Source organism: Myotis daubentonii, chromosome X, assembly GCF_963259705.1.
Source record: "Myotis daubentonii chromosome X, mMyoDau2.1, whole genome shotgun sequence".
Lineage (NCBI taxonomy): Eukaryota > Metazoa > Chordata > Mammalia > Chiroptera > Vespertilionidae > Myotis > Myotis daubentonii.
Genome location: NC_081861.1, coordinates 10,873,210 through 10,898,605, shown reverse-complemented (window position 1 = coordinate 10,898,605; position 25,396 = coordinate 10,873,210). Strand labels below are relative to the sequence as shown.

The 25,396-nt window shown below is 61.9% G+C and overlaps 2 protein-coding genes across 5 annotated transcripts; both read left to right on the top strand.

Annotated features, from left to right (window-relative positions):
• Positions 1-493: 493 nt before the first annotated feature.
• On the top strand, positions 494-18,509 carry PLXNB3 (plexin B3). Of its 3 annotated transcripts, none has more exons than XM_059680197.1 (35): positions 494-630; positions 1,979-2,075; positions 4,150-5,193; positions 5,659-5,838; positions 6,430-6,558; positions 6,638-6,738; positions 7,742-7,874; positions 8,051-8,207; positions 8,295-8,403; positions 8,482-8,596; positions 8,768-8,893; positions 8,977-9,093; positions 9,395-9,488; positions 9,572-9,741; positions 9,967-10,118; positions 10,335-10,440; positions 11,243-11,373; positions 12,119-12,295; positions 12,416-12,605; positions 12,738-12,968; positions 13,053-13,214; positions 13,309-13,460; positions 13,871-13,971; positions 14,050-14,273; positions 14,447-14,625; positions 14,891-14,957; positions 15,234-15,561; positions 15,683-15,880; positions 16,225-16,403; positions 16,571-16,731; positions 16,958-17,105; positions 17,276-17,340; positions 17,406-17,481; positions 17,598-17,659; positions 18,139-18,509. In XM_059680197.1, the coding sequence occupies exons 2-35, from the start codon at positions 2,043-2,045 to the stop codon at positions 18,230-18,232; spliced, it is 5,691 nt and encodes a 1,896-aa protein (XP_059536180.1). In that variant the 5' UTR covers positions 494-630; positions 1,979-2,042; the 3' UTR covers positions 18,233-18,509. The 3 variants fall into 3 exon arrangements, with proteins under 3 accessions (XP_059536180.1, XP_059536179.1, XP_059536181.1); XM_059680196.1 differs by having other exon boundaries at positions 17,598-17,672; XM_059680198.1 differs by lacking the exons at positions 9,395-9,488; positions 9,572-9,741 and having other exon boundaries at positions 17,598-17,672.
• Positions 18,510-20,657: 2,148 nt separating this feature from the next.
• SRPK3 (SRSF protein kinase 3) lies at positions 20,658-25,395 on the top strand. Of its 2 annotated transcripts, none has more exons than XM_059680080.1 (15): positions 20,658-20,930; positions 21,017-21,147; positions 21,319-21,427; positions 21,558-21,645; positions 21,906-21,993; positions 22,380-22,486; positions 22,566-22,731; positions 22,832-22,857; positions 23,339-23,468; positions 23,669-23,800; positions 23,889-23,989; positions 24,412-24,519; positions 24,588-24,657; positions 24,735-24,827; positions 24,967-25,395. In XM_059680080.1, the coding sequence occupies exons 1-15, from the start codon at positions 20,875-20,877 to the stop codon at positions 25,149-25,151; spliced, it is 1,590 nt and encodes a 529-aa protein (XP_059536063.1). In that variant the 5' UTR covers positions 20,658-20,874; the 3' UTR covers positions 25,152-25,395. The 2 variants fall into 2 exon arrangements, with proteins under 2 accessions (XP_059536063.1, XP_059536062.1); XM_059680079.1 differs by having other exon boundaries at positions 20,669-20,930; positions 23,561-23,800.
• The last annotated feature ends 1 nt before the right edge of the window (position 25,396 follows it).

Sequence of the window (25,396 nt, the reverse complement as noted above, 5' to 3'; positions counted from 1 at the left end):
AAATCAAATTGCCCCCCTGTGGGGCGTGTGCTCCACGTTGGGAACCACGGACTTAGCCCAGCCCCAGACCTCCTGAGGAGGGCCATAGTCGCAGCACTGGTTTAAGGTTCGCTTAAACCTCACTTCCTCTTCCTGAGACCCAGATTGCCTCTAGCTGTGACTTCTCCTCCCTGTGCCTCGAGATGCCCTCCACAGATGGGCTTTTCTGGCAGTGGGGCCTTAACTGTTGGCAAGTAGCTCTGCCCGAGACCCAGAAAACACTTGAGCATGTGGAAGTGGGCTTTGTCTCTGAACGGTGCCAATGCCAGGCTCGAGCCTGGCACCCAGAAGGCACTTCCTGGAAGGCTATAGAATGCTCCCCTGACGACTCAATGGGAGGGCACCACCCTGTTCTCACCTGCTCCAGCCAGGTGCCCACAGCCTCTGCCATGCCTATCAAGGCCAGCAGAGGGCAGCAGCAACCTCCCTGCGCTGTTGGGCAAAGGGGTGGATGGGGAGGGGCTGGGCTGCCTCATCCGCCAGGATGAGTCCGGTTGGGCACGATTGCATTGTGGGGAGGGAGGCCGGGGCTCCACGGAGACGCACTTCTGGCACCAGCTGCTCCTCAGCCCCTGCCCGCGGCCCACCCAGGTAGGCAAGAATCAGGGCTGGTGAGAGCAAGGGGTGCAGGGGCCTCTGGATTGGGGAGCGCCACCTCGGGCTGTGCTGGGACCTGAGAGAAGCCAGGGGTCCACAGGGCCAACTAACTCTCATCCGGGAAAGGCCTTCAGGGGCCAGCCCTGTGATGGCACCTCCTGATGCCTAAGGGGCACAGCACACCTCTGGGAAGTAGGACCCCGTACTTCTGCCCCCCAAATGGAAGAGCTGGCGCTGCCAAGGGCAGGGCACAGGGTAGGGAAGTGGCCCGCCTGGCTCCCTGCCCCCACAGCCACCCAACTGGCCCAGCCAGGTGGCGGCAAAACTGCTGCTGCCACCTTGCCCAGAGCCTGCTGCTGCAGCTCACCGTGGTGACGGCAGGGTCTCCGATCTCTGCACACCTGCCCCTGAGCCTTGGGGCAGAGCCCTGGCTCTGCTGGCGTGGTGTGCACACGGTGCCCTGTGAGGGTGGCAAGGCAGCCAGCTGCCAAAGGACACTCCTTTCCCCGCCCCAAGCATGGAGGGGGATGTAGGCCCTTCCTGGGATGGTGTTTCCTTGGGGGAGGGGGAGGGGCACCGCCAGCAACCAGTTGCCATGCCTGAAGCTCAGGGTTGAGTTCCTGCGGGCCATGCCCCCCACCCCTTCCTGTGCATCCTCTGCTGGCACTGTGCACCACCACCAGGATGTACCTGGCACGACTTTGCCGGTCCCCCGAGGTGGGGCTGGATGGGCCAGTTCTTATTCTGGGCCAAAGGGGTGGGGGTGTTGGGGGGAAAGTGTCCTGGACGCCTTGCCTTTGTCAGCGTCTCCCCTGCCCCCAGTCCGGACAAAGGCCGGCATTGAGGGCCAGGGCTGGCACTCCAGCCAGGCACCAAGGCTACTAAGGCTGAGTCTGGCATTGCAGGGACTGAGCGCCCTGACCCTCCCATGGGGGCTCTGGGGCCTCCCCTGAGCTGTTCACAAGGAGGAGCTCGCTGGCTGACACCACAGGGGTGGGGCCGGCTGTGTGGCTCTCATTTTTCTGGCTGGAGGAAACCCTGTCCCTTTGTCCCCAGATCCTAGGGGGTGTCTCTCTGAGGGTGGGGAGTGGCAGGGAGCCCCCTGGCCAGAACAGCCGGGGTGGGGTGGGGGGAGAGCACCAGATAGTGGGTCCCTGGCCTCTGGACAGAGGGGACATTGTTGAGGTGGAGGCAGGGCTCCCTTGGCCCGGCCACTATTGACAAAGCTGCCAGCTGTGGTGGAGCCTGGCCACTAGGCCCTTGCCCCCCCCCCCCAAACCTCCCGCCTCCCCCAGGGCCAGTGTGAATGGGGCCAAGCCTCAACTGTCTCCCTCCCACTCAGGGCAATGCCCCCCACAGCAGTCTTGTGCCTGTCACCACTGCCCTGGGGCAGTTGAAGTGACGAGATGTGCTTCCCGCTGCTGCTCCCCTTCTCAACGGTGAGTGTCCGGGTCCCCAGTCCCCAGAGATGTCCCGGGGAGGGGTGGGCCAGGTAAAACAGCACTGGGGAGCCTGGGTGTGGGGCTCCGATGTGCTGCACCTCCTGGCCACAGTCCCTCTAGCCCATCACCCACATGCCATGGACACTGCCGCTGATATCCCAGGTCGAGAGGAAACGGCCCTGCCTTTCAGCCAGGCCTGACCTTCCTGTCTGTGTTAGCAAGATAAAAAGCTCTGACGCAGCCACATGCCTGCGAGCCCGGGCGTGCGTCTCTGCTGGCGTCTTTGCTGGCGGGCATGGGACACACTGAGCAACTGTGGGCCTGCCCCTGGCGCGCCCACATGCACGGTTATGCGGGTTCCGGGCTCAGCTTGGGAGCCAGCTCTGTCCCCTTCTCTGTGGCTCTGGGCTTGGGGTCAGGAGGAGGGTGGAGCGAGAGTCCGCCAAGGCCCACAGGCTCTGCCCTGTTGGCATCTCTCTCTGTCTCTCTTGCCTGGCCACCGAGGCAGCCGCTAGGGCTGTTGGGCAGGGGCTGCTGCTAATGGCCCCCCACCAGGAGGCAGGGCTCAGGCTCACGCCCCCACCAGGCCCGTGGGAGCTACTTCCAGTCTGGGGTCCAAATGGCTCCAAATGGGTGAGGAGCTGCGCCTATGGCTTCTCGGTGTGGGGCCCCCTTCAAGCTCTTCGGCTTTCCTCCCCACTACCCTCTCCTCACTCCTGGCTATCTTCTTCTCACTCCCTGCTTTTCTCTGTCCCCTTCCACATCCACACTCGTGGTGCCAGGCCCCAATGGACCCTGGCCGCCGGGGCCCATGGAGCAGGGGACAGATCTCCTGTACCCATGTTGTCTCTTGGTGACCTCTCCTCACCTCCCCCAGGCCCAGCTCTCCCCAACCTCTGGCCTGACCACCCCCTAGCCCTCTGTGGCATGACCCTGTTCTCATTGGCCCTGGCTTGCCCCCCCTCCTTGCCATCTTTGGGGAGACCTGGGGTGGTGTCTCGGCCTGCATCCCTCCAACTGCCTCAGTTTCTCCCTGGCTCGTTCTCCTCTCTCCAGCACTCCCTCTCCATGCTCGGAAAGGTCCCTCTTTGCCACTGACCCAGGGCCAGTTTCCTGTCCTTGATGGGGTCTCCCTGCTCTTGCCAACCCTCCCACCTCTTGCCCCCATGCCACCTCTCTTGACTGGGTCGCGGGCACAGGATCCCCCACGATGTGGCTTCCACCAGCGTTCCTTTGCCCACATCCTCCTGTCTGTGGGCTTCTGCTCCCTTTCCACCTCTTCTGGGTGCTCCCACACCTCTGCCTCCTGCCTCTCTCCCCATCAACACCCCCTCTGCCCTGCCCTCCTCTCCATGGCCTTTCCTTTCTGTGTCACAGCCCCCTCTGTCACTGTGTCCTATTTGTGGTCTTGTGGCTTTTCAGGATCTGTCCCCCTTCAACAATCTAAACACATACATTTAAAGTAGAGGATGAAAGAATTCTTTCCTTGTGCATGTATGTGACCCCCCCCCCCATCTCTTGGATATTCTCTTTGTCACTCTTTCTGTCCTCTCTCTGCCCCCTTTCTGACTCCTTCTCTCTCTGTCTCCATGTCTCTCTCTGCTCTCTCTCTTCTTTTAAAATATGTTTTTATTGATTTCAGAGAGGAACGGAGACGGAGAGAGAGATAGAAACATCAATGATGAGAGAGCATCGTTGATCGGTTGTCTCCTGCACACCCCACACTGGGGATCGAGCCCGCAACCCGGGCATGCGCCCTGACCAGGAATCGAACCGTGACCTCCTGGTTCATAGGTCAACGCTCAACCACTGAGCCATGCCAACCAGGCTGTCTCTTCTCTTTGCTTCTCTCTGCTCTCTTTCTTTGTCCCTGCTTTATGGCTCCTCCTCTCTGCCTCTCTGTGCTTCTCTCCCTCTGCTTTTATCTCTCTTCTCAATTCTTCTCTCCCTCTGGTGCTCTTTCTCTACCCCCTCTTCCTCTGTCCCCCTCACCGCCCTGACTCATGCTGACCAGGGGTGGGGAGGCAGTGCTCCCTTCCCACTGGGCCTCAGGTGCTCGGCTCTCCCCCAGGCCCCGGTGATGGCTCCCTGGTCTCCCTTCGGCCCCCACCTTCTGCTCGTGCTGTTGCTGCTGTGCCCACCGCTGCCCCCGACTCAGGCCCATCGCTTCTCCGCACTCAACACTACCTTCAACCACTTGGCACTGGCGCCCGGCCGGGGCACAGTCTACGTGGGGGCGGTGAACCGCCTCTTCCAGCTCAGCCCGGAATTACAGCTTGAGGCTGTGGCTGTCACCGGCCCCATCTTCGACAGCCCCGACTGCGTGCCTTTCCGTGACCCGGCTGAGTGCCCGCAGGCCCAGCTCTCTGATAACGCCAACCAGCTGCTACTCGTGAGCAGCCGGGCCCAGGAGCTGGTGGCCTGCGGGCAGGTGCGGCAGGGCGTGTGCGAGAAGCGGCGCCTTGAGGACGTGTCCCAGCTTCTGTATCAGGCCGAGGACCCAGGCGATGGGCAGTTTGTGGCCGCCAATGCCCCAGGAGTGGCCACGGTGGGCCTGGTGGTGCCTGCACCGGGCCGGGACCTCCTGCTGGTGGCCAGAGGCCTGGCGGGCAAGCTGTCAGGAGGGGTACCGCCCCTGACTGTCCGCCAACTGGCTGGGCCGCAGCCCTTCTCCAGCGAGGGCCTGGGCCGTCTCGTGGTGGGAGACTTGTCTGACTACAACAACAGCTACGTGGCGGCCTTTGCCAACACCCGCTCTGCCTACTTCGTCTTCCGCCGTCGTGGGGCCCGGGCACAGGCCGACTATCGCTCCTATGTTGCCCGAGTCTGCCTGGGTGATGCCAATCTTTACTCCTACGTGGAGGTGCCCCTCCACTGCCATGGTCAGGGCCTCATCCAGGCTGCCTTCCTCGCCCCGGGCACCTTGCTGGGGGCCTTTGCCGCAGGCCCAAAGGGGACACAGGCGGCCCTGTGCGCCTTCCCCCTGGCAGAGCTGGACGGCAGCATGGAGCAGGCCCGGCGCCTTTGCTACACAGCAGGCGGCCGGGGCCCCAGCGGCACGGAGGAAGCCACCGTGGAGTATGGCGTCACTTCACGCTGCGTCACCCTGCCCCCTGTAAGTGGCTGGGCCTGGGCCCCACACTTGTCCTCTCACCTCAGGCTTTGCCCACTGTCTTTTGATGGCGGCTCTGGTCTTCTCTCGCTGCATCATCTGGCCTCACCTGTCTCTCTGTCCCTGTCCCTCGTGGTCCTGCGGCATCTCTCAGCCCAGGGCAGGGGCTGCCATATGTAGTCCTGAGCCCCAGGCAGCTGGACACTCTCATGTGACAATGACCCATGGCCTCTTGGTTAGAGGATGTCACGAAGGGACCGGCTTGGTCTCCAAGTCTCCTGGCTGGTCTGTCTTTCTCCCTCTCTGCAGCGGGCTTGGTCTTACCATGGGGCTCCCTGGCCCTACCCTCTATCCTGCCTTGCTCTCTCCTCACTGGCCACCTGGCTGTCCTCCTCTGACTAGCTCTGGGCCTGGGGAAGTATCTTCTGCCTTTTCTGAGAACTGATTTTGCCTTCCCCGCCTGTCCAGGACTCCCCTGAGTCGTACCCCTGTGGTGATGAGCACACCCCCAGCCCCATCGCTGGCCGCCAGCCCCTGGAGGCCAGGCCTCTGCTGCACCTCGGGCAGCCCATCAGCGCCATCGCAGCCCTCCAGGCAGATGGGCACATGGTAGCCTTCCTGGGGGACACCCAGGGCCAGCTGCATAAGGTGAGGGCCTGTCATCACCAGCCTCCCGGCCCTACGGTCTTAACACTGCCGGGCCAGGCCCTGCAGCAGCTCAGGGCAGCCCCAGGCACCCTCCGCCTCAGCTTGTGTCCTGGCTGGCCGGGTGCCACCTGCTGGCTGCCTGGCGCCCAGAGACATCACCTAAGATGACGTCCCAGGTGTCTCCTAGGCAACCCCAACTTCTCCAGCCAATAGTGGGAGCTAACAGCCAAGGTGGATGAGGGTGGCATGGAGGCAGGGTGGGCAGTGCCTGGCCCTCAGAGCCAGCCTAGCCCCAGAAGTCTCTCCGAGGCAAACTCTTGACTTCTTGTGACCTGTTTGCCTCCCCACAGCTGTCTTCCAGCCCCTGGTGCCCAAAGGCCTCACCCAGGGTGGGTCTGCCACCCTAGCTGGGTGATGCTGAATGGAGGAGGCAACATGGCAGAATGGACGCCCATGGGCCTTCCCCACCCTCTGTGGCCTGGGATCCCCAGTCTGGAAAAGAGCACATGCCCTGAACAGTTGGCCTGGGGCCATCTGAGAGGGGGCCTTGGCTCAGCGGTCTGGCCCAGCCCTGTCCTTGTCATCCCCCAGGTCTTTCTCAATGGCTCCCAAAGCCAGGTGTACCACTCCCAGCAAGTGGGGCCTCCAGGCTCAGCGATCAGCCCTGACCTGCTTGTGGACAACAGCAGCAGCCACCTCTACGTCCTGACTGCCCAGCAGGTGAGGGCTGGCCCAGGGGTCTGGGTACATGAGGCCTGAGTGCCCGCACCCACTGTTTCTATCCCTACTGCCCATCCAGGTAGACCGGGTACCCGTGGCGGCCTGCCCCCAGCTCCCCGACTGCACCAGCTGCCTCCAGGCCCGGGACCCGCTGTGTGGCTGGTGCATCCTCCAGGGCAGGTGAGTGCAGCACCTACGCCCAGGTTTGGGCTGACAGGTGGTGCATGCTGCGAGGCCACACCTGGAAGCAGCTCTGGGCATGCCAGGATGCCAGTTTGGCTCCCTGTGGTAAAAACTAGGGCTGCGCCCGGTGTGGCTCAGTGTTTGAGCATTGACCAAGGAGGTCACTGTTAGATTCCCTGTCAGGGCACATGCCCGGGTTGTGGGCTCGATCCTCAGTGTGGGGCGTGCAGGAGGCAGCTGATTAATGATTCTCTCTCCTCATCGATGTCTCTAGCTCTCTCTCCCTCTCCTTTCCTCTCTGAAATCAATAAAATATATTAAAAAATAAAAAAGACTCAGGCTGCCCTAACCGGTTTGGCTCAGTGGATAGAGCGTTGGCCTGTGGACTGAAGGGTTCCAGGTTCGATTCCGGTCAAGGGCATGTACCTTAGTTGTGGCCACATCCCCAGTTGGGGGTGTGCAGCAGGCAGCTGATTGATGTTTCTCTCATCGATGTTTCTAACTCTCTATCCCTCTCCTTTCCTCTCTGTAAAAAATCAATAAAATAGATTTTAAAAAAAAAAAGACTCAGGCTGCTGCTGAGTTCCTCCATCCTGTCCCATCCCACCAAACCAAGACTTTGCTCGGCAGCCCCTTCCCACCACGGCCAAACCTGCTCACTTCTCATTCCCCCACCTCTACCCTGGGCCAGGCCTCTGTCCCCTCTCCCAGGTGTCCCCTCCAGCCCATGCTCTGCATGGCAGCCCCAGGAATCCTTATGGCACCCCTAAGCCAGATGCGTGTGCCTTCCCTCTGCAGCACGGCCCCCTCTTACTGTCAAGGCCAAAGCCCATGCATTGACCACCGAGCCCTGGTGCTTGGCCCCTTCCTCTGTGAGCACAGTGATGTTCATCTCCCCTGCTTACTGCGCTCCAGCTGGGCCATCCTTTCAACCCCCTTGTGGCCAATCATCCAAATAGCCTGAGACCCACGCGGTGACCCAATGGGCCCTTGCCTGCAGGTGTACCCGCAAGGGCCAATGTGCGAGGGCAGCCCAGCCCAACCAGTGGCTGTGGAGCTATGAGGAGGACAGTCGCTGCCTGCATGTCCAGAGCTTGCTGCCGGCCCATCACCCCCGCCAGGAGGAGGGCCAGGTGAGGCTCCTGTACCATCTGCCTGTGAGGGATGCCCCCAGGCTGCACCCACCACCACCCCGTCCTCCTCTCTTGCTGCCTCTGCTCCCATTCGCTATACTCTGGCTCCATCTCCCTCGGCGAGTTGCCCCCCCAAGAAGCCCTTGCCTGCTCTGTTTTCCTTGCACATGCCCCAGGTCACCTTGTCTGTCCCCCGGCTGCCCACCCTGGCTATGGATGAATACTTCCATTGTGCCTTTGGAGACTACGACAGCTTGGCTCAAGTGGAAGGGCCCCACGTGGCCTGTGTCACCCCTCCCCAAGACCAGCTGCCACTTAACCCTCCAGGCACAGGTGAGGGGTCCCTGGGCTGGGTGGTCGGGGCGGGAGCTGGAGGGGCAGAGCCACATGACCTATTCTGCTACCACTATCCCCTCCTAGACCACATCACCTTGTCCCTGGCCTTGATGTTTGAGGATGTGGCCATAGCTGTCACCAACTTCTCCTTCTATGACTGCAGTGCTGTCCATGCCTTGGAGGTGGCTGCCCCGTGAGTGCTAGGCCTGGCTGCCGGGTAAGGGTGGCGACCGAGATAGTGCCCAGCCTGAGCAGCCCCCTGCCTCTCCAGGTGTCGTGCTTGTGTGAGCAGCCTCTGGCGATGCCACTGGTGCCCCCAGAGCAGCCACTGTGTGTACGGAGAGCACTGCCCAGAGGGCGAGAGGACCATCTATAGCACCCAGGAGGTAGGTGGGCCCTGCCTGTTGGGCTCTCCTTCGCTGCTCAACCTCTCCCTGCAATGGCTGTAGGGCTGCGTGTGTGGGCCTCGGCCTTGACTGCCACTGCAGACCCACCTCACCCTGTGCCCTGCCCGGGCCCCTGAACTTCGGAAGGGCTAATGGGTCTTCTTTCCCCAGGTGGATGTCCAGATGCGTGGCCCAGGGGTTTGTCCTCAGGTTGAGGGCCTAGCAAGTCCCCTCCTGGTGCCTGTGGGCTGGGAGAGCCGCTTGGCCCTGCGAGTTCGGAACCTTCAGCATTTCCGAGTAAGCGGCCCGGTGGGCTGGGAATGGGGACAGAGTGGGAGGTGGCTGACCATGTCCAGGGTCCTGACAGTGTCTACCCCCAGGGCCTGCCTGCCTCCTACCACTGCTGGCTGGAGCTGCCCGGAGAACTACGGAGGCTGCCAGCCTCCCTGGAAGAGACGACTGGGGATGCGGGCCTTGTCTACTGCCAGGCCCAGCAGGTGAGCAGCCGTCCGCAGCCTCGCCTACCATTGGACGCCTTCTGCAGCCCTCAGATGCCCCAAACTCCCTTCCTCCCAGCTTGTCCCAGCCCTTCAGAGGCTCACGCTCTACATCCCTTTGTCACGAGGCCTGCTCTGGGCAGCAGGAACACCGTGCCCACAGCCTCTGCCCCAGGCTTGCTGTCTGGTGGGAGATGTGGGCACTGAACAATGGCACCCATTCTGGGAGGAGTGTCCCGGAGGAGGCAAGGGTCAGGGGTGTCCTGAGTTGGGCTAGGCCTGACCCACCCTCCACCCACAGTTCCACCCCCCCATGGCCCAGCGGGAGCTCCCGGTGCCCATCTACGTCACCCGGGGCGAGGGCCAGCGGCTGGACAATGCCCGTCCTCTTCATGGTGAGTTTGGGGGCGGCAGGGCAGGCCGGGCAGGGTGTGCGGCAAAGGGGAGGCGCCTCAGTGTGCTGCCTGACCTTCCCCAGTGACTCTCTACGACTGTGCCGTGGGCCACCCCGACTGCAGCCACTGCCAGGCAGCCAACGGGAGCCTGGGCTGCCTGTGGTGCAGCCACGGCCAGCCTGCCTGTCTCTATGGGCCACTGTGCCCACCTGGGGCCGTGGAGCTGCTGTGTCCAACACCCACCATCGACATGGTCAGCCCCCCAGCCCCAGCCCTGATCTCCACCCCCAACTCCTCCCCAGTGGCCCAGTCCCTCTCCTTCTCCCCCACCCCAGCCCCATCTGCCTTGCCGTGCCCCTCACTGTCCTAGCCTCACCCAGGTCAGAGGAGCTGCCTCCGGCTGGCCAGCTGGTCAGGCACGCCCCACTGCAGAGCAGGTGTGGCTTTGGGGATCCCATGGCCACCTTCCTTGCTGCAGATCGAGCCCCTGACTGGCCCCCCTGAGGGTGGCTTGGCCCTCACCATCCTGGGCTCCAACCTGGGCCGGGACTTTGCGGACGTGCAGGATGCCGTGAGCGTGGCCGGCCAGCCCTGCAACCCTGACCCTGCTCTCTACCGCACCTCTGCCCGGTGAGGCCCTCCGGCACTGGCCACCCAGAGATAAGGGTGGCTTGCAGCCACGAAATGAGGGTCTGGGTCAGATGTGCCAAGGGAGGGGGCAGCTGGCAGTGAGAGGGGTGGAGGGGGTAGGCTTCAGGGAGTGGCTGGTGGGTGGTTCACAGCTCCCGCCAGGGAAGGGCCCAGCGCATAAGGGCCCTGAGCAACTACAGGGCCTCTGCTCCCCAGGATTGTGTGTGTGACATCTCCGGCCCCCAAAGGCACCACAGGGCCAATCCAAGTGGCCATTAAGAGTCGGCCACCAGGCATCTCCACCCAACACTTCACCTACCAGGTCAGTGCCCAGCCTGAGTTGGCCCCCATGCAGGGGAAGTAGGAGGGAGGGACAGAAAGGCAGGGACACCCAGGTGAGGATTTCAAACTTGACCTCAGGGTAGCCGGGAGTGTTGCCACCTGTCCAGTAGGGAAGCTACATGATCTGAGTGGAGGACGGGCTGGGACAGTGGCGCCACAGTGCGGGCGCTGCTGGCAGCAGCTGTCCAGAAGGGAGGCGGGCAGCAGAAGCAATTAGAACAGAGGGTGGGTGGGCCAGTGTGGGGCTCAGAGCTGTTGGGACTTGCTGCAGGCCTGGCTGCCTCGGACAGGGGGGTGGGGAGGGCAGGGACGCCTTCAGGTGTTAGCCTGAGCCTTGGGCACCTGCGGGGGCCATTTAGGGAGCCAAGAAGCCCAAGGCAGGAGCAGTGAGCAGGGACAGGTTAGCATTGGGTTAGCACCTGCTTGGCACATGCAGTATCCAAAGGAGGCAATTGGATCTCAGGGTTTACCGCTCAGGGCAGGCCTGGGTGGTGCAAGCATGGCAGAGGAGGCCTTCTGGGAGGAGCAGACACAATGAGAAAAGACCCCTCCCTCCCCATGGGGCAAGGCGGCTGAGACGAGAGCTATGGGGCTACGGAAGCTGAGCGTAGGGCTTTTCAGCTGGGTGCTGTCGGCTGTAGCCCAGGAGACAGAGCTGAAAAGTGGGCCAGCACCTCACAGCCCAAGAGCTCTGGGGACTGGAGCTGAGGCAAGGAAGCGCCAGGACGGGCTGCCATGCCTGCTGGTCTACCATGCCTGCCCCAGCCTGCCCTGTCCCCCAGGATCCCATCCTGCTGAGCCTGAGTCCCCAGAGAGGTCCCCAGGCAGGGGGCACCCAGCTCACCATCCATGGGCAACACCTCCAGACAGGAGGCAACATCACAGCCTTTGTGGGCAGCCAATCCTGTCCTATGTGAGTATCTCTCCTCCCCATTCTGGCTGGGCTGCTGTCAGCTGGGGACATTCCTTGTGGGCCTCAGTGACCCCTTTTGTACAGCACCGGGGGTGGGCTCAGGGCTCCCCAAGACCCCCATGAAAGTTCAAGAGAAGCCTGGCCAGTGTGGCTCAGCAGTTGAGTGTCGACCTATGAACCAGGAGGTCATGGCTGGATTCCCGGTCAGGGCACATGCCCGGATGCGGGCTCGATCCCCAGTGTGGGGTGTGCAGGAGGCAGCCGATCAATAACTTTCTCATCACTGATGTTTCTATCTCTCCTTCTCTCTTCCTCTCTGAAATCAATTAAAATATATATATTTTAAAAAGGAAAAAAGAACCGAGACCGGTTTGGCTCAGTGGATAGAGCGTCAGCCTGCGGACTGAAAGGTCCCAGGTTCGATTCCAGTCAAGGGCATGTACCTGGGTTGTGGGCACATCCCCACTGGGGGATGTGCAGGAGGCGGCTGATCGATGTTTCTCTCTCATCGATGTTTCTGACTCTCTATCTCTCTCCCTTCCTCTCTGTAAAAAATCAATAAAATATATTTTAAAAAAAATAAAAAAAATTAAAAAAAAAATAAAAAGGAAAAAAGGAAGTCCAAGAGGAATGGTCACTGTGACCACCTTGGTGGGCTCTGCCCTAGAGGGAGGCAAAGTGGGGCTTTTGTGGGGTGGCCAGGCTGAAGCTAGAGTCCAAGATGCCAGACCCCTCCCCCCTGCAGCCAGGAGCCAGTGTGTCCTGAGGCCATTGTGTGCCACACCATGCCCCAGGCCGGCCCAGGAGAAGCTGTGGTTCGTGTGGTCTTTGGCCAGGCCCAGCGCACACTGGGAGCCAGCCCTTTCCGCTACACAGCCAACCCCCAGCTCACGGCTGCAGAGCCCAGCGTCAGCTTCCGAGGGTGAGGCCCTGGGCCACCAGGGCAACCTGTGTGTCCTTCCTGGGAGGCCCAGAGGTGGGAGGCAAGGCTGAGCTGGGCTGCCCGCTGCCCCCACCCCTGCTGACTACTATCCTGGCACAGGGGCGGGCGGCTGATCCGAGTCAGGGGCCAGGATCTGGACGTGGTGCGGCGGCCCCTGCTGTCTGTGTGGCTGGAGTCCACGGCAGAGGCGCAGGCTACGGGGACCCAGCCCCAGGACCTCCGGAGGGGCTGTGGGGCCCTTGCTGAACCCCCGCAAGCTTGTGTCCAGCTTGAGGGGGGTTTGCTGCAGGTGAGCCCCCACCAGCAATCATCGGGGCTGCCAGTGGGGCGGTGCCCAGTGAAGGGGAGCAGGGCGGGTCACCCTGTTCCTGGGAGTGAGCCGGGAAGCCCCAGCTCATCCCACCTCTTCCTGGCCCCACAGTGTTCCACCGTCTGCTCCATCAACTCCTCCAGCCTCCTCCTGTGCCAGAGCCCCGCTGTGCCAGACGATGCACGCCCCCAGCGCGTCTTCTTCTCCCTAGACAACGTGCTCGTGGACTTTGCCAACGCCAGTGGGGGCCAGGACTTTCTGTACCAGCCCAACCCCCGGCTGGCCCCCCTCAGCCGCAAAGGGCCTGCCCGCCTCAAGCCAGGCAACGTCCTAGATGTGGAAGTGAGGGCTTCTGCTACCATTGCTGCACAGGGGGCTGTGGGCGGGGTGGGGAAGCCTGGCTCAGGCCCCTGGTCTGTCTCCCAGGGTGAAGGCCTCAACTTGGGGATCAGCAAGGAGGAGGTGCGCGTGCACATTGGCGATGGCGAGTGCCTGGTCAAGACGCTCACACTCACCCATCTGTACTGTGAGCCACCCCCGCGGGTCCCACAGCCTGCCAATGGCTCCAGTGCGCTGCCGCAGTTTGTGGTAAGGCTGGGCTCCGGGTGCAGGGGCAGATGGCCAGTGGAGCAATAAAGGCCCACGCTCAGGAGCCTGCCCCCCTACCCCACCGCCACCCCAGGTACAGATGGGCAACCTGCGGCTGGCCCTGGGCCCCGTGCAGTATGAGGCTGAGCCTGCACCGCCTGCCTTCCCCATGGAGGCCCAGATCGGCTTGGGCATAGGCGCTGCTGTGCTGACGGCCGCTGTGCTACTCCTGACTCTCATGTACAGGTGAGGACTCCCCACCCCCCACCCCGCACCCCCGTGCGCACCTGTATGAACTTCCCTCTTCACTTTGTTTTTTGTTTTAAATATATTTTTATTGATTTCAGAGTGGAAAGGAGAGGGAGAGAGAGGTAGAAACACCAATGATGAGAGAGAATCATCGATCGGCTGCCTCCTGCACGCCCACACTGGGGATCGAGCCCGTAACCCGGGCATGTTCCCTAATCAGGAATTGTACTGCAACCTCCTGGTTCATAGGTCGATGTTCAACCACTGAGCCACACTGGCCGGGCTCCTTTTTCACTTTGGGAAAGGGCGCCCCATGGCAGGCCTTCCAGCAGGCAGCTCTCCTGGCCTGGTGGCCTCCGTGCAGGCAGGCCTGGGTCTGTGGCTAACACCTGGTCCCTGGGCTGCAGGCACAAGAGCAAGCAGGCCCTGCGTGACTATCAGAAGGTTCTGGTGCAGCTGGAGAACCTGGAGATTGGTGTGGGCGACCAGTGCCGCAAGGAATTCACAGGTGAGGAGGGGGTGGTGGGGAGGGGGCAGAGGGCCCACTTGGGCCTGAGCCCACACCTTGGTGGCTCCCGGTCTGCAGACCTGATGACCGAGATGACTGACCTCAGCAGCGACCTGGAGACCAGCGGGATCCCCTTCCTGGACTACCGCACCTACACTGAGCGCGTCTTCTTCCCGGGGCACGGCGGCTGCCCACTGCAGCCCATGTTCGAAGGGCCTGGGGAAGAGGGCCACCGTGTCCCCGTGCGCCAGGGCCTCACTCAGCTCTCCAATCTGCTCAACAGCAAGCTTTTTCTTCTCACAGTGAGGGCCACGTGGACGGGCAGGGGGTCTCATGGGGGGTCGGGGGCAAGGAGGTGGGAGGGCTGGGCACAGGCTGGGCTGGGTGGCAGGTGCAGGCACAACGGTGGGGGTGGGAGGACGCACGGGGTGAGGGGCTTCGCAGAGTGAGCAGCAGCTTCCCTGCCACCACCCAGCTCATCCACACGCTGGAGGAGCAGCCCAGCTTTTCCCAGCGCGACCGCTGCCACGTGGCTTCGCTGCTGTCCCTGGCACTGCACGGCAAGCTGGAGTACCTGACTGACATCATGAAGACGCTGCTTGGTGACTTAGCCGCCCATTACGTGCACAAGAACCCCAAGCTCATGCTTCGAAGGTTGGCTTTGGCCTGACCTTGGTCCTGGCAGCAGGGATGGTGGCTCCCCATCCCTTCCCCTTTGCTCTGTCCTGGGGTGGGCGGGGCCAGGAACACCCAGGCAGTGGGTAGGGCTGGAGCTGGGCTAGGACCAAAGCCACTGGTAGGGAAGGAGACCGACACAGAGGGTGACAGATGGAAAAGCTTTGCGTTGCCTCCGGTGCCGCCTGAGCCCAGGGACATGGCCCTGCAGCACCGTCTCTAACCCGAGGCCTGCTCCCTGCAGGACGGAGACCATGGTGGAGAAGCTGCTCACTAACTGGCTGTCCATCTGTCTCTACACCTTCCTGAGGGTGAGGGGCGCCCTGGACCACACCTCTCCCCTTGCTCCATTGAGGGACTGTCGCCTCACTAACCTGCACCCAAATTCCCTCAGGGCCCAATGGGGGGATGGAAAGGGAAGGGCTTTGATCTTTCCCCCAGCCCTGCACCCCCCCGGGGCTGGATGTGAGGCAGAGGCCAGCTGTCATGATCCGCCCTCACTCTGTGCAGCTGGCTGCCCCTCCCCACCCCCAAGCCCTCTGCACTTCCCACAACCCACTGATGCTGGCCCGTCCTAACGGTTGCAGGAGGTGGCTGGTGAGCCGCTGTATATGCTCCTGCGGGCCATCCAGTACCAGGTGGATAAGGGTCCTGTGGATGCCGTGACAGGCAAGGCTAAAAGGACCCTGAATGACAGTCGCCTGCTTCGGGAGGACATGGACTTCCGGCCCCTAACATTGATGGTGCTGGTGGGCCCTGGGGCCGGTGGGGCCTCAGGGAGCAGCTCAGTGCAGCACGTGCCAGCCAGGGTGCTCGACACAGACACCATCACGCAGGTCAAGGAGAAGGTGTTGGAGCAAGTCTACAAGGGTACCCCGTTCTCCCAGAGGCCCTCCGTGCACACCCTAGACCTCGGTGAGAGAGCCCGACTGCCCTCCCCCTCCTGGGGCACCCATAGAGGCTCAGCTCTGCCTTGCCCAAATGGCAGACTTGGGGGGCGGGCTGCAGGCTAATTGGCTTCCCTGGATCCCCCCAGAGTGGCGCTCGGGCCTGGCTGGTCACCTAACCCTGTCGGATGAGGACCTGACCTCAGTGACCCAGAATCACTGGAAGAGACTCAACACCCTCCAGCACTACAAGGTCCCAGATGGGGCCACAGTGAGGCTCATCCCCCAGCTGCACAATGGAGGCGCCGTCTCCCAGAGCCTGGCCCAGAGCTGCTCCTCCGGGGAGAGTGAGTCCCGAAACCCAGACCTGCACATCTGTCCCCGGGAGCTTGAGGCGGCCAGGCAGGAGTCCCGGCCATAATGTCACCTGGGGCTCCCCACCCCTTGCCAGCGGGCCAGCCAAAGCTCCAGGCTGAGCAAAGGGCCTGGGGCAGATGAGGGCAGCGGTGTGTCCCGGTCAGGGAGCTCCAGGGCTATGGGGTGTCGGGCTGAACAAGCCCCTGGGCGGCCACCCTCCTTTCCACATCATTACCCACTGCTTCCATGGGCTCCTCCCAGCCTCTACCACCTTGCCAAGTGGGGTGGGGTGGGCAGCAGGGCATAGGACTGAGGCCGGCACATGCGTCCCCAGACACCCCCATGCTGGAGGACGGCGAGGAAGGTGGGGTCCGCCTCTGGCACCTGGTGAAAGGCACCGAGGAGCCAGACGGGAACAAGGTTCGGCGCAGCAGCCTGCGGGAGCGGGAGCGGGAGCGGGCACGGGCCAAAGCCATCCCGGAAATCTACCTCACCCGCCTGCTCTCCATGAAGGTCAGTGCAGCTGGGAGCTGGGCTCTGGGGGAGCTGGGCTCCGGGGGAGCCAAGTGACAGGAAGGCTCACCCAGGGGCCCCTGACTGAGGTGGGGAGCACGCATGCTCCTGAGAGGCTGAGGGCCGGCCCCACGCCCACTGATGGAGCCTGCTCCCCTGCCTTCCAGGGCACACTGCAGAAGTTCGTGGATGACACCTTCCAGGCCATCCTGAGCGTGAACCGGCCCGTGCCCATCGCTGTCAAGTACCTGTTCGACTTCCTGGATGAGCTGGCAGAGAAGCATGGCATCGAGGACCCAGAGACCTTGCACATCTGGAAGACTAACAGGTACCTGGCCTGCTGCCCCCCATCCCGTGCAGATGGGACATGGCATCCCAGAGGGACAAGTGGGACCTGAACAGGAAGCCAGGCTTGGAGGCATGCGGCTCGATTTCTGGCCACCCCCAGCATGGATTCACGGGACCGCTCCCCAGGGAGCCCAGGGCCGGGCCCAGGCTGGTGAGGTGTGCTGTGCTAGCCACGCCTCACACCCACGGCCGGCCTGTGTCTCCAGCCTGCTGCTACGATTCTGGGTGAACACGCTGAAGAACCCACAGCTCATCTTTGACGTACGGGTGTCAGACAACGTGGATGCCATTCTTGCCGTCATCGCCCAGACCTTCATCGACTCCTGTACAGTCTCAGACCACAAAGTGGGCCGGGTGAGAGCAGAGCCAGCCCATGGCGGGTGGGTGCAGAGCCCTGGGTGGGGCTGGGAGGGATGGCGCATAGTGGGGGACCAGGGGGAGGGGCATTGGTGGCGTGGTCAGGGTGACAGGGCCAGAGTTCCCCCACCTCCCCACTCACACCCCCCCCCCCTAATCTGGAGCAGGATTCCCCAGTGAACAAACTGCTCTACGCCCGGGAGATCCCTCGCTACAAGCAGATGGTGGAGAGGTAGGTGTCAGGGTGCACGGCTGGGGGTGGAAGCTGCCTGCCCCTAACTGTGTCCCCTCCTCCAGATACTACTCTGACATTCGCCAGAGCTCTCCGGCAAGCTACCAGGAGATGAATTCAGCTCTAGCCGAGCTCTCGGGGGTAAGGCATGGCCCAGGGATGCACCTCTCCACGGTTGGGGGACAAGGTTTAGGGGGAGGCTTGGGGCTGGAGGCCCAGGCTGGGGACTCACACCCTCCCCAATGTGCTGCCCCCAGAACTACACCTCTGCTCCCCACTGTCTGGAAGCCCTGCAAGAACTCTATAACCACATCCACAGGTATTATGACCAGGTGAGGTCAGGGTGCTCTAGGGGGGAGGGGCACACCCCTGGGGGTGGAGGAGGTGTCCAGGCCCACCCCTGCAGGCAGATGGGAGGAAGGGCCCAGGTTGGGAAGGGGCTTGGATTCTGTTTATTTATTTAGTTAGTTTTAATATATTTTTATTGATTTCAGAGAGAGAGAGAGAGAGAAACATCAATGATGAGAGAGAATCATTGATCAGCTGCTTCCTACACACTCCACACTGGGGATCGAGCCCACAACCCGAGCATATGCCCTGACCAGGAATCGAACCGTGACCTCCTGGTTCATAGGTTGACGCTCAACCACTGAGCCACACTGGCTGGACTGGTTTCTGTTTAGATTCCCCAGGGAGGCCCAGGGCAGCCCTGCTGAGATATAAGCAGGGCTGGATAGCACTGGGTCAGTGTGCAGAGGGCTGGGGGCTCATGCGGCGTGCCCTCCTCTGCCCCGGCAGATCATCAATGCCCTGGAGGGGGACCCTGTGGGCCAGAAGATGCAGCTGGCCTGCCGCCTGCAGCAGATCGCTGCCCTGGTGGAGAACAAGGTGACTGACCTGTGAGCTCAGGCCACAGTGGGTGCCTGAGGCCCATCAGCTTGGAGGGAAGCCAGCAGGACCCACCACCACAGTGCCTTATGACTCCTGGACCAAGCAGAAGAGGGGCTGCAGAGAGTTGTGGGGGGGGGTCCCTGCAACCTCTCCTCCCCCACCCTTCTTCCCTGCCCCGGGCTTTTTTTCTAATTTATAGCAATCCTTCCCCCTCCTCCTCATTATATTTATTTGCTTGCTGGAAAGTTGCATCTGGAAATAAAGTCTTTTTAGGAAAAGCCCAGTCCCCAGCCCCTTCCTTCCTCTGGAGTCTACATAGCCCTCTCCTTGGTGCCATGGCTGTGACTTCTGTTGCCTGAGGAAAAGAGGGGTCATGGGGCATCCCCAGGCCTTGCTCTCCTCCCTCCCTTCGCCTCTACCGCCCGCTGCAGGAAAAGTGCCCCTGCCCCCTACCCCCCATCTATGCCCACCCCACCCTACTGCTCTTTCCTGGCCCAGGGACACAGGATACAGGATCAAGTGTCTCCCATCCTGGGCTAACCATAGTCACTGCTAAGCCCCCATTTCATTCTGAGTCCTCAACAGTCCCCAGCTGGCCTCCCGACTTCACCTTTAAAAAAAAAAAAAAATATATATATATATATATATCCTATATAATAAAAGCATAGTATGCAAATTTCCCCCTTGACCTGGAGGTCATCTGGGAATTCGACCAGGGGGCAGGGCTGACTGGAGGAAGGGAGGGAGGCCCCAGCTGGCAACAGGCAGGACTGGGCCTCTAGTATATCTATGATAATAAAAGCATTATATGCTAATTAGACCAGACAGCCAAACCACCTTCCGGACATCATTCTGGACGTCCTTCCAGACGAAGCTGCTGTGGCAGGGGCCGAGGCAGAGGCAGTTAGGGGCAATCAGGCAGGCAGGTGAGTGGTTAGGAGCCAGCAGTCCCGGATTGTAAGAAGGATGTCCAACTGCTGGCAGTCATACATCCCCTGAGGGGTCCTGGATTGTGAGAGGGTTCAGGCCGGGCTGAGGGACCCAAACCCTCCCCCTGCCCCCCCCCCCGCCCTGCACACATTTCGTGCACCGGGCCTCTAGTGTGTGTGTGTGTGTGTGTGTGTGTGTATGTGTGTGTGTATTTATATATTATTGATTTCAGAGAGGAAGGGAGGCAGAGAGAGAGATAGAAACATCAATGAAGAGAGAGAATCATTGATCGGCTGCCTCTTGCACACCCACACCAGGGGTTGAGCTAGCAACCCAGGCATATGCCCTGACCAGGAATCAAACCATGACTTCCTGGTTTATAGGTTGATGCTGAACCACTGAGCCATGCTGGCCAGGCTGGCTCCACTCTTGCCCCCTCCATTCCATCCTGGGAGCAGCCAGAGTGATCTTTCAAAAGAGCAAAAGTGCCCATCAGTCTGCCAGAAACCCATAATTGGCCACCCAAGGCCTCCCCTCCTCTCCCCCACCCCAGCCACTCTGGCCAGGCCAGCCATGGAGGTCGCCAGCCCAGGAGGTTTCCAGCCCATCCTTTTGCCAGCCTTACCCCAACCAGGCCCGTTGTCACCCTGGAGACTTACCCTTTCACTCCCTTTCTGAGGACCCGATTCTTCTTGGTCCCCTTGGATGCAGCTCCAAGATCACAAGATCTGCCTCTGACCTGGACATCCCTTTGTCACCAGCCCACTAGAGCTGTGGGCTTTTTGCTCCCCACTAGAGGAGGACCCCTGAGGGCAGGGCTAGTGTGGACAGCTCCCTGTGCCTCCCACTCGGGCACATGGCACATGTGGGTGGAGACAATGAGCGGGGCCGGGAATGGCAGGCCTGAAACAGACGGAAGGAGACTGTACAGGGTCTCGGTGCCAGAGGCCTGGCTGGACAGGTTCCCAGGCTTCCATTCGGCCAGCACCTCGGGTGGGAGGAACCAGTTGCCTTCAGCTCATGCCCCTGACTCTTGCCACGCCAGGGCCCCCAGTGACCCACATTCAGGAAAAGGAGGACACGGGGCTCCCACCTGTCTTAGGGGTCAATGAGACACAGGAAAAGTGGGAACCCGGCTGGGAGTGGGCAGAGAATGTGATGCCCCTGGGAATATGAGGGATCGCCTCTGGGAAGGCTCCCACAGGGCCAAGTGGGAAGCCAGAGAATGTCCCCAAAGGGTCAATGGTGCTAGGCATGGGGGTGGAGTGAGGGGGTGGGGAGTAGGGGCTGTTCTTGGCCTGAGGACTAGCTCGCCATTTCCACGGAGTCCTTGCCTGGCTGCTCCCCTCAGCTGGCTCTGGAATTCAAGAACTCAGCCTGGAATCCGGTCGTCATGTCCCCTTATGGGTAACCCCCTTGGTCCTGAGGACTCTGTGGGGCTGCTCAGTATGGAGGCTGGGTCACACCCTGTTCCCGAGATGGCCCCTGTGCCAGCCCTGAGGCAGCAGCACAGGGGCTTAGCCTGGGGGCCGGGCTCTCTCTGGCTGCTGCACTGCCCCCTCCCCGCTGCATACCTTGCCCACAGCTGAACAGCTGGGAGGCTATTTATAAAGGCGGGTGAGATCAGCGGCCGAGGCTATAAATTCGCAGGCCGAGACCGGCCCCACAGGAGCAGCAGCTCGGGGCGCCAGAGCTGCAGGCCTTAAGGCCGGGATGAGCGCCAGCACAGGCGGCGGCGGCGGGGACAGTGTCGGCAGCAGTAGCAGCAGGTAGGGATCAGCCCAGGCGGCGCCTGAGGGGGGGCGGGGTGGCCGTGGCGCCTCATGTGCTCACTGCTCGCCTGCCCCACTTGCAGCTCACAGGCCTCCTGCGGGCCCGAGTCCTCGGGCTCTGACCTAGCACCCGCTGCGCCCGCGCCTCGGATGCTGCAGGGGCTGTTGGGCTCGGATGACGAGGAGCAGGAGGACCCCAAGGACTACTGCAAGGGTGAGGCCTGGCCTGGGGCACAGGCAGCCAGGGGCTGCCGTAGGGAGTGGGACAACCCAGGAGAAAGGGTGCTGGCACCAGCCCACATGAGCCACGGGGCCACAAGGGTGGTGTCCCGTCCCCCCCCCCCCCCGCCCCCGCCTCCAAAGCTCTATCGGCTCCCTTCCCCAGGTGGCTACTACCCTGTGAAGATTGGTGATCTGTTCAATGGGCGGTACCACGTGGTGCGCAAGCTGGGCTGGGGCCACTTCTCTACCGTCTGGCTCTGCTGGGACATCCAGTGAGTGTCCCCTTTGCCCCCTGGGTCCCAGTGCCAGCTGGGATCCTGCCTCTGGGCTTGGTTGGGGCCACCATGATGTTCCCATGGGTCTGCCTGGGGCTGGCAGCCAATGCGGGTCTCGGCGTTGCAGGCGCAAGCGCTTTGTGGCCCTGAAAGTGGTGAAGAGCGCAGGGCATTACACGGAGACAGCTGTGGATGAGATCAAGCTCCTGAAATGTGTGAGACACCTCCCCTACCAGCTCCCAGCTCCCCGTGAGCTGCCCAGGACCTGGCAATGTGGGTGCATGGCCTGCCGGGGGCTCCTGGGGCAGGGCGGGACTCCCAGAGGGGCAGGCTCCAGCTGGCTCTTACCCTCATGAGAGGACTGTCGAGGGAGGGGCCAGCAGCCTAGAGGGAATGGGAGAGGGGCCGCTGCTGCTGGGAGCAACTGGCGAGGGGCAGGTTGGAGCCATTCATGGCTGCTTGGTTTTTGCTCCAGGTCCGAGACAGTGACCCCAGTGACCCCAAAAGAGAGACCATTGTCCAGCTCATTGATGACTTCAGGATCTCAGGGGTTAATGGAGTCCGTATCCTTTGTAGGCTGAGCAAAGCACTGTGGCAGTGCCTGGGGCCAGCTTGTGCCTTCCCAGCTACAAGGGCCTCAGTTTGCAAATCTGCACAATGGGGGTTTATGCCTTCCAGGGACACTTGTCTTCTAAATACCCTCACTACTTTTTCATGTGGGGGAGTGGGTCCCCAGGTGGCTGAGTTACCTCCAAATAGCAGGGGCTGCCTCTGTGGCACACCTGGGCACAGGAGGGGGGCTGGTCTGAGAGGCCTGTGTCTGCTCAAGGGCCCTCTCTCTAGGATGACCACAGAATGTACCATCCCAACTGGCACATCCCAGCTGAGGGTGTGTGGGGCCTGTGATCCAGCTGTGTGCCCGCCAGCTATCCTTCACTCCCAGTCCCAGATGTGTGCATGGTGCTGGAGGTCCTGGGCCACCAGCTCCTCAAGTGGATCATCAAGTCCAACTACCAGGGCCTGCCCGTGCCCTGCGTGAAGAGCATTGTGAGACAGGTGGGCATCCGGGGCCCTGTGTGAACAGCACTGGGCAGCCTGGGCAGGGCTGGTGGCGCTCAGGAGTGGCTCCCCCCAGGTGCTGCATGGCCTGGACTACCTCCATACCAAGTGCAAGATCATCCACACAGACATCAAGCCGGAGAACATCCTGCTGTGTGTGGGTGACACCTACATCAGGCGCCTGGCTGCTGAGGCCACAGAGTGGCAGCAATCAGGGGCACCGCCCCCATCCCGCTCTACAGGTACGAGCCTGTGTGGGGCTGGGGCTGGGCCTGTGGGCCTCACCCCTGCCTGAGTCTCTGTTCCTTTCTCTCCCACCCCTGTGCCCCTCCTACCCCACAGTGAGCAATGCCCCCCAGGAAGTCACGGTAAGTTGGAGCACCCCTTTTCCTGTGCATCTCCCCAAGTCCTCAAAGCTTGTCTCCTCAGCCTCCCCACCCTCCCCAGCACTCCTGCAGTGGCATTTCCAAAAGGCTGTTGGCTCAGATGAGGGTGATACACAGGGTGGGTCATGTGTCCCAAACTGCTTGCCACTGTGCTCAAGGGAAATACCCCACATCTTGGGCCAGGAGGGGCCAAGGCTGCCCCCAGGGGAGGCAGGAACCCAGTCAGAGGCAGGCCCATCAGCTCCTCCTCAACCTTGAGCTTTGAGGAGGGAAGGCAGAGATGGGCAAGAGGCTGGTACCAAGGGGTGGGCTGGAGGGGAGTTGTGCCATGTTCTAATGTCCTCAGGAGCCTGGGGGCTGGAAGGTCTTGTCCCCTATGGTGTGTGTGAGCCACAGACAGAGGTCTGGGCTGGTCAAGGGACAGGGGACAGGAACCCTGGGGTGACCCTGGCTCTAACGGCAGCCGGGTAAGCTGTCGAAAAACAAGAAAAAGAAGATGAGACGCAAAAGGAAACAGCAGAAGTGGCTGCTGGAGGAGCGGCTGCGTGACCTGCAGAGGCTGGAGGCCTTGGAGGCAGCCGCCCAAGCTGAGGGTGAGGAGCTAAAGGCACTGGAGGGGCCCGAGGGCTGCCAAGCATGGCCACCAGGTCTTCGGCTCTCATACCACCTCTGCCCATGTCCCCAGACTCTGGCTCAAGACTAGAGGGGGGCAGCGGCTCCACCTCTTCTTCTGGCTGCCACCCTGGGGGGGCCAGGACCGGCCCCTCCCCAGCTTCCTCCTCCCCGGCCCCAGGTGGCAACCGCAGCCTCAGCCCAGGCTCCCAGACGTCAGGCTTCTCCGGCTCTCTTTTCTCTCCTGCCTCGTGCTCCATCCTCTCAGGCTCATCCAATCAGCGGGAGACTGGGGGCCTCCTGTCACCTAGCAGTAAGCCGGGCCGGGTCAGCAGGGCGGTGGGCAGGTAGGGTGGGCAGGGCCAGGCCAGCTCAGCCTCTCTCTTCTCTTCCTTCCTCAGCACCATTTGGTGCCTCGAACCTCCTGGTGAACCCCCTGGAACCTCAAAATGCAGACAAGATCAAGATCAAGATCGCAGACCTGGGCAACGCCTGCTGGGTGGTATGAATGTGCCTTGGAGAGCAGAGCTGGATGCCCTGCCATGAGGGTAGAGGGACAGGCCCACTTCCAGGAGCTCCGACTCAGGCCTGTGGGGCACTTGATCATTTGTTCAGCAAGGGCTCACCCAGCAGCACACTTGACTAGACCCCACGGTCTGCCTGGCACAACAGACCCAGGGCAGAGCCTATAGTCCCATCAGGCAGAACGGGGCCCATGGCAAGGAGTGGGAGCCACTGGGAAGGGCTGCCCTCTGCCTCAGATCATCCGGCCAGTTCCTCCTGGGACCTTTGGGAACCCTGAGGCTCACAGAGCCCCACTGAGCTCCTTGGGTGCGTGGCCCAGAGGTGGGAGATGAGTGGGAGGCCGGTGGGGGCAGGCCAGCTGTGGCCCCAGCTCCTCCCCAGGGCTCCCTTTGCCTCCAGCACAAGCACTTCACTGAGGACATACAGACGCGGCAGTACCGGGCCCTGGAGGTGTTGATTGGTGCCGAGTATGGGCCCCCAGCCGACATCTGGAGCACAGCGTGCATGGTAGGCCTGGGCTGTCCCCACCAGGGGCCAGCCTGCCGGCCAGCAGCCTCAACCTCTCCCCCTTCCAGGCCTTTGAGCTAGCCACCGGCGACTACTTGTTCGAGCCCCACTCTGGAGAAGACTACAGTCGTGATGAGGGTAGGGGAGGCATGCCTGGGCTTGCCTCGGGGTCTTGGGGCCTCGTGGCTGCCTTCCAACCTCATCTCTGTCCACAGACCACATCGCCCACATCGTGGAGCTCCTGGGAGACATTCCCCCGGCCTTCGCCCTCTCCGGCCGCTACTCCCGGGAGTTCTTCAACCGGAGAGGTGGGGCCCCACAGGCTCAAGCTACCTGGGTCTGCGGGGGGAGAGGGGGCAGGAAGCTTGGGCTCTGAAAGAGGGGAGACAGGCCCCAGAACAAAGGCTATGCTGGCAGAGCCTGACCTGAGTCCTGCGCCCGCCCCAGGAGAGCTGCGGCACATCCACAACCTCAAGCGCTGGGGCCTATATGAGGTGCTCATGGAGAAGTACGAGTGGCCACTGGAGCAGGCCACGCAGTTCAGTGCCTTCCTGCTGCCCATGATGGAGTACATCCCCGAAAAGCGGGCCAGCGCAGCCGACTGCCTCCAGCACCCATGGCTCAATCCCTAGACCCCGCCAGCTCCTGCCCCAACCCTCACTTGTCAGTGCCTTTAGGGAAAGTGAGACAACTCCTGCCTCCCTACTAGAGCCGCCCTCGCCTACCCCAAGGGCACAAGCTCTCACAATCCCCCATGGCAGAGCAGACATGCTGGGGCCAGGCCCACCTTTGAGAATGTGTTCTGCCCCTGACCCTCCCAGAGGGCCCTGAGTGCGAAGTGTGCGTGTTTCTTTTCTTAATAAAGTGTGAATTGAAG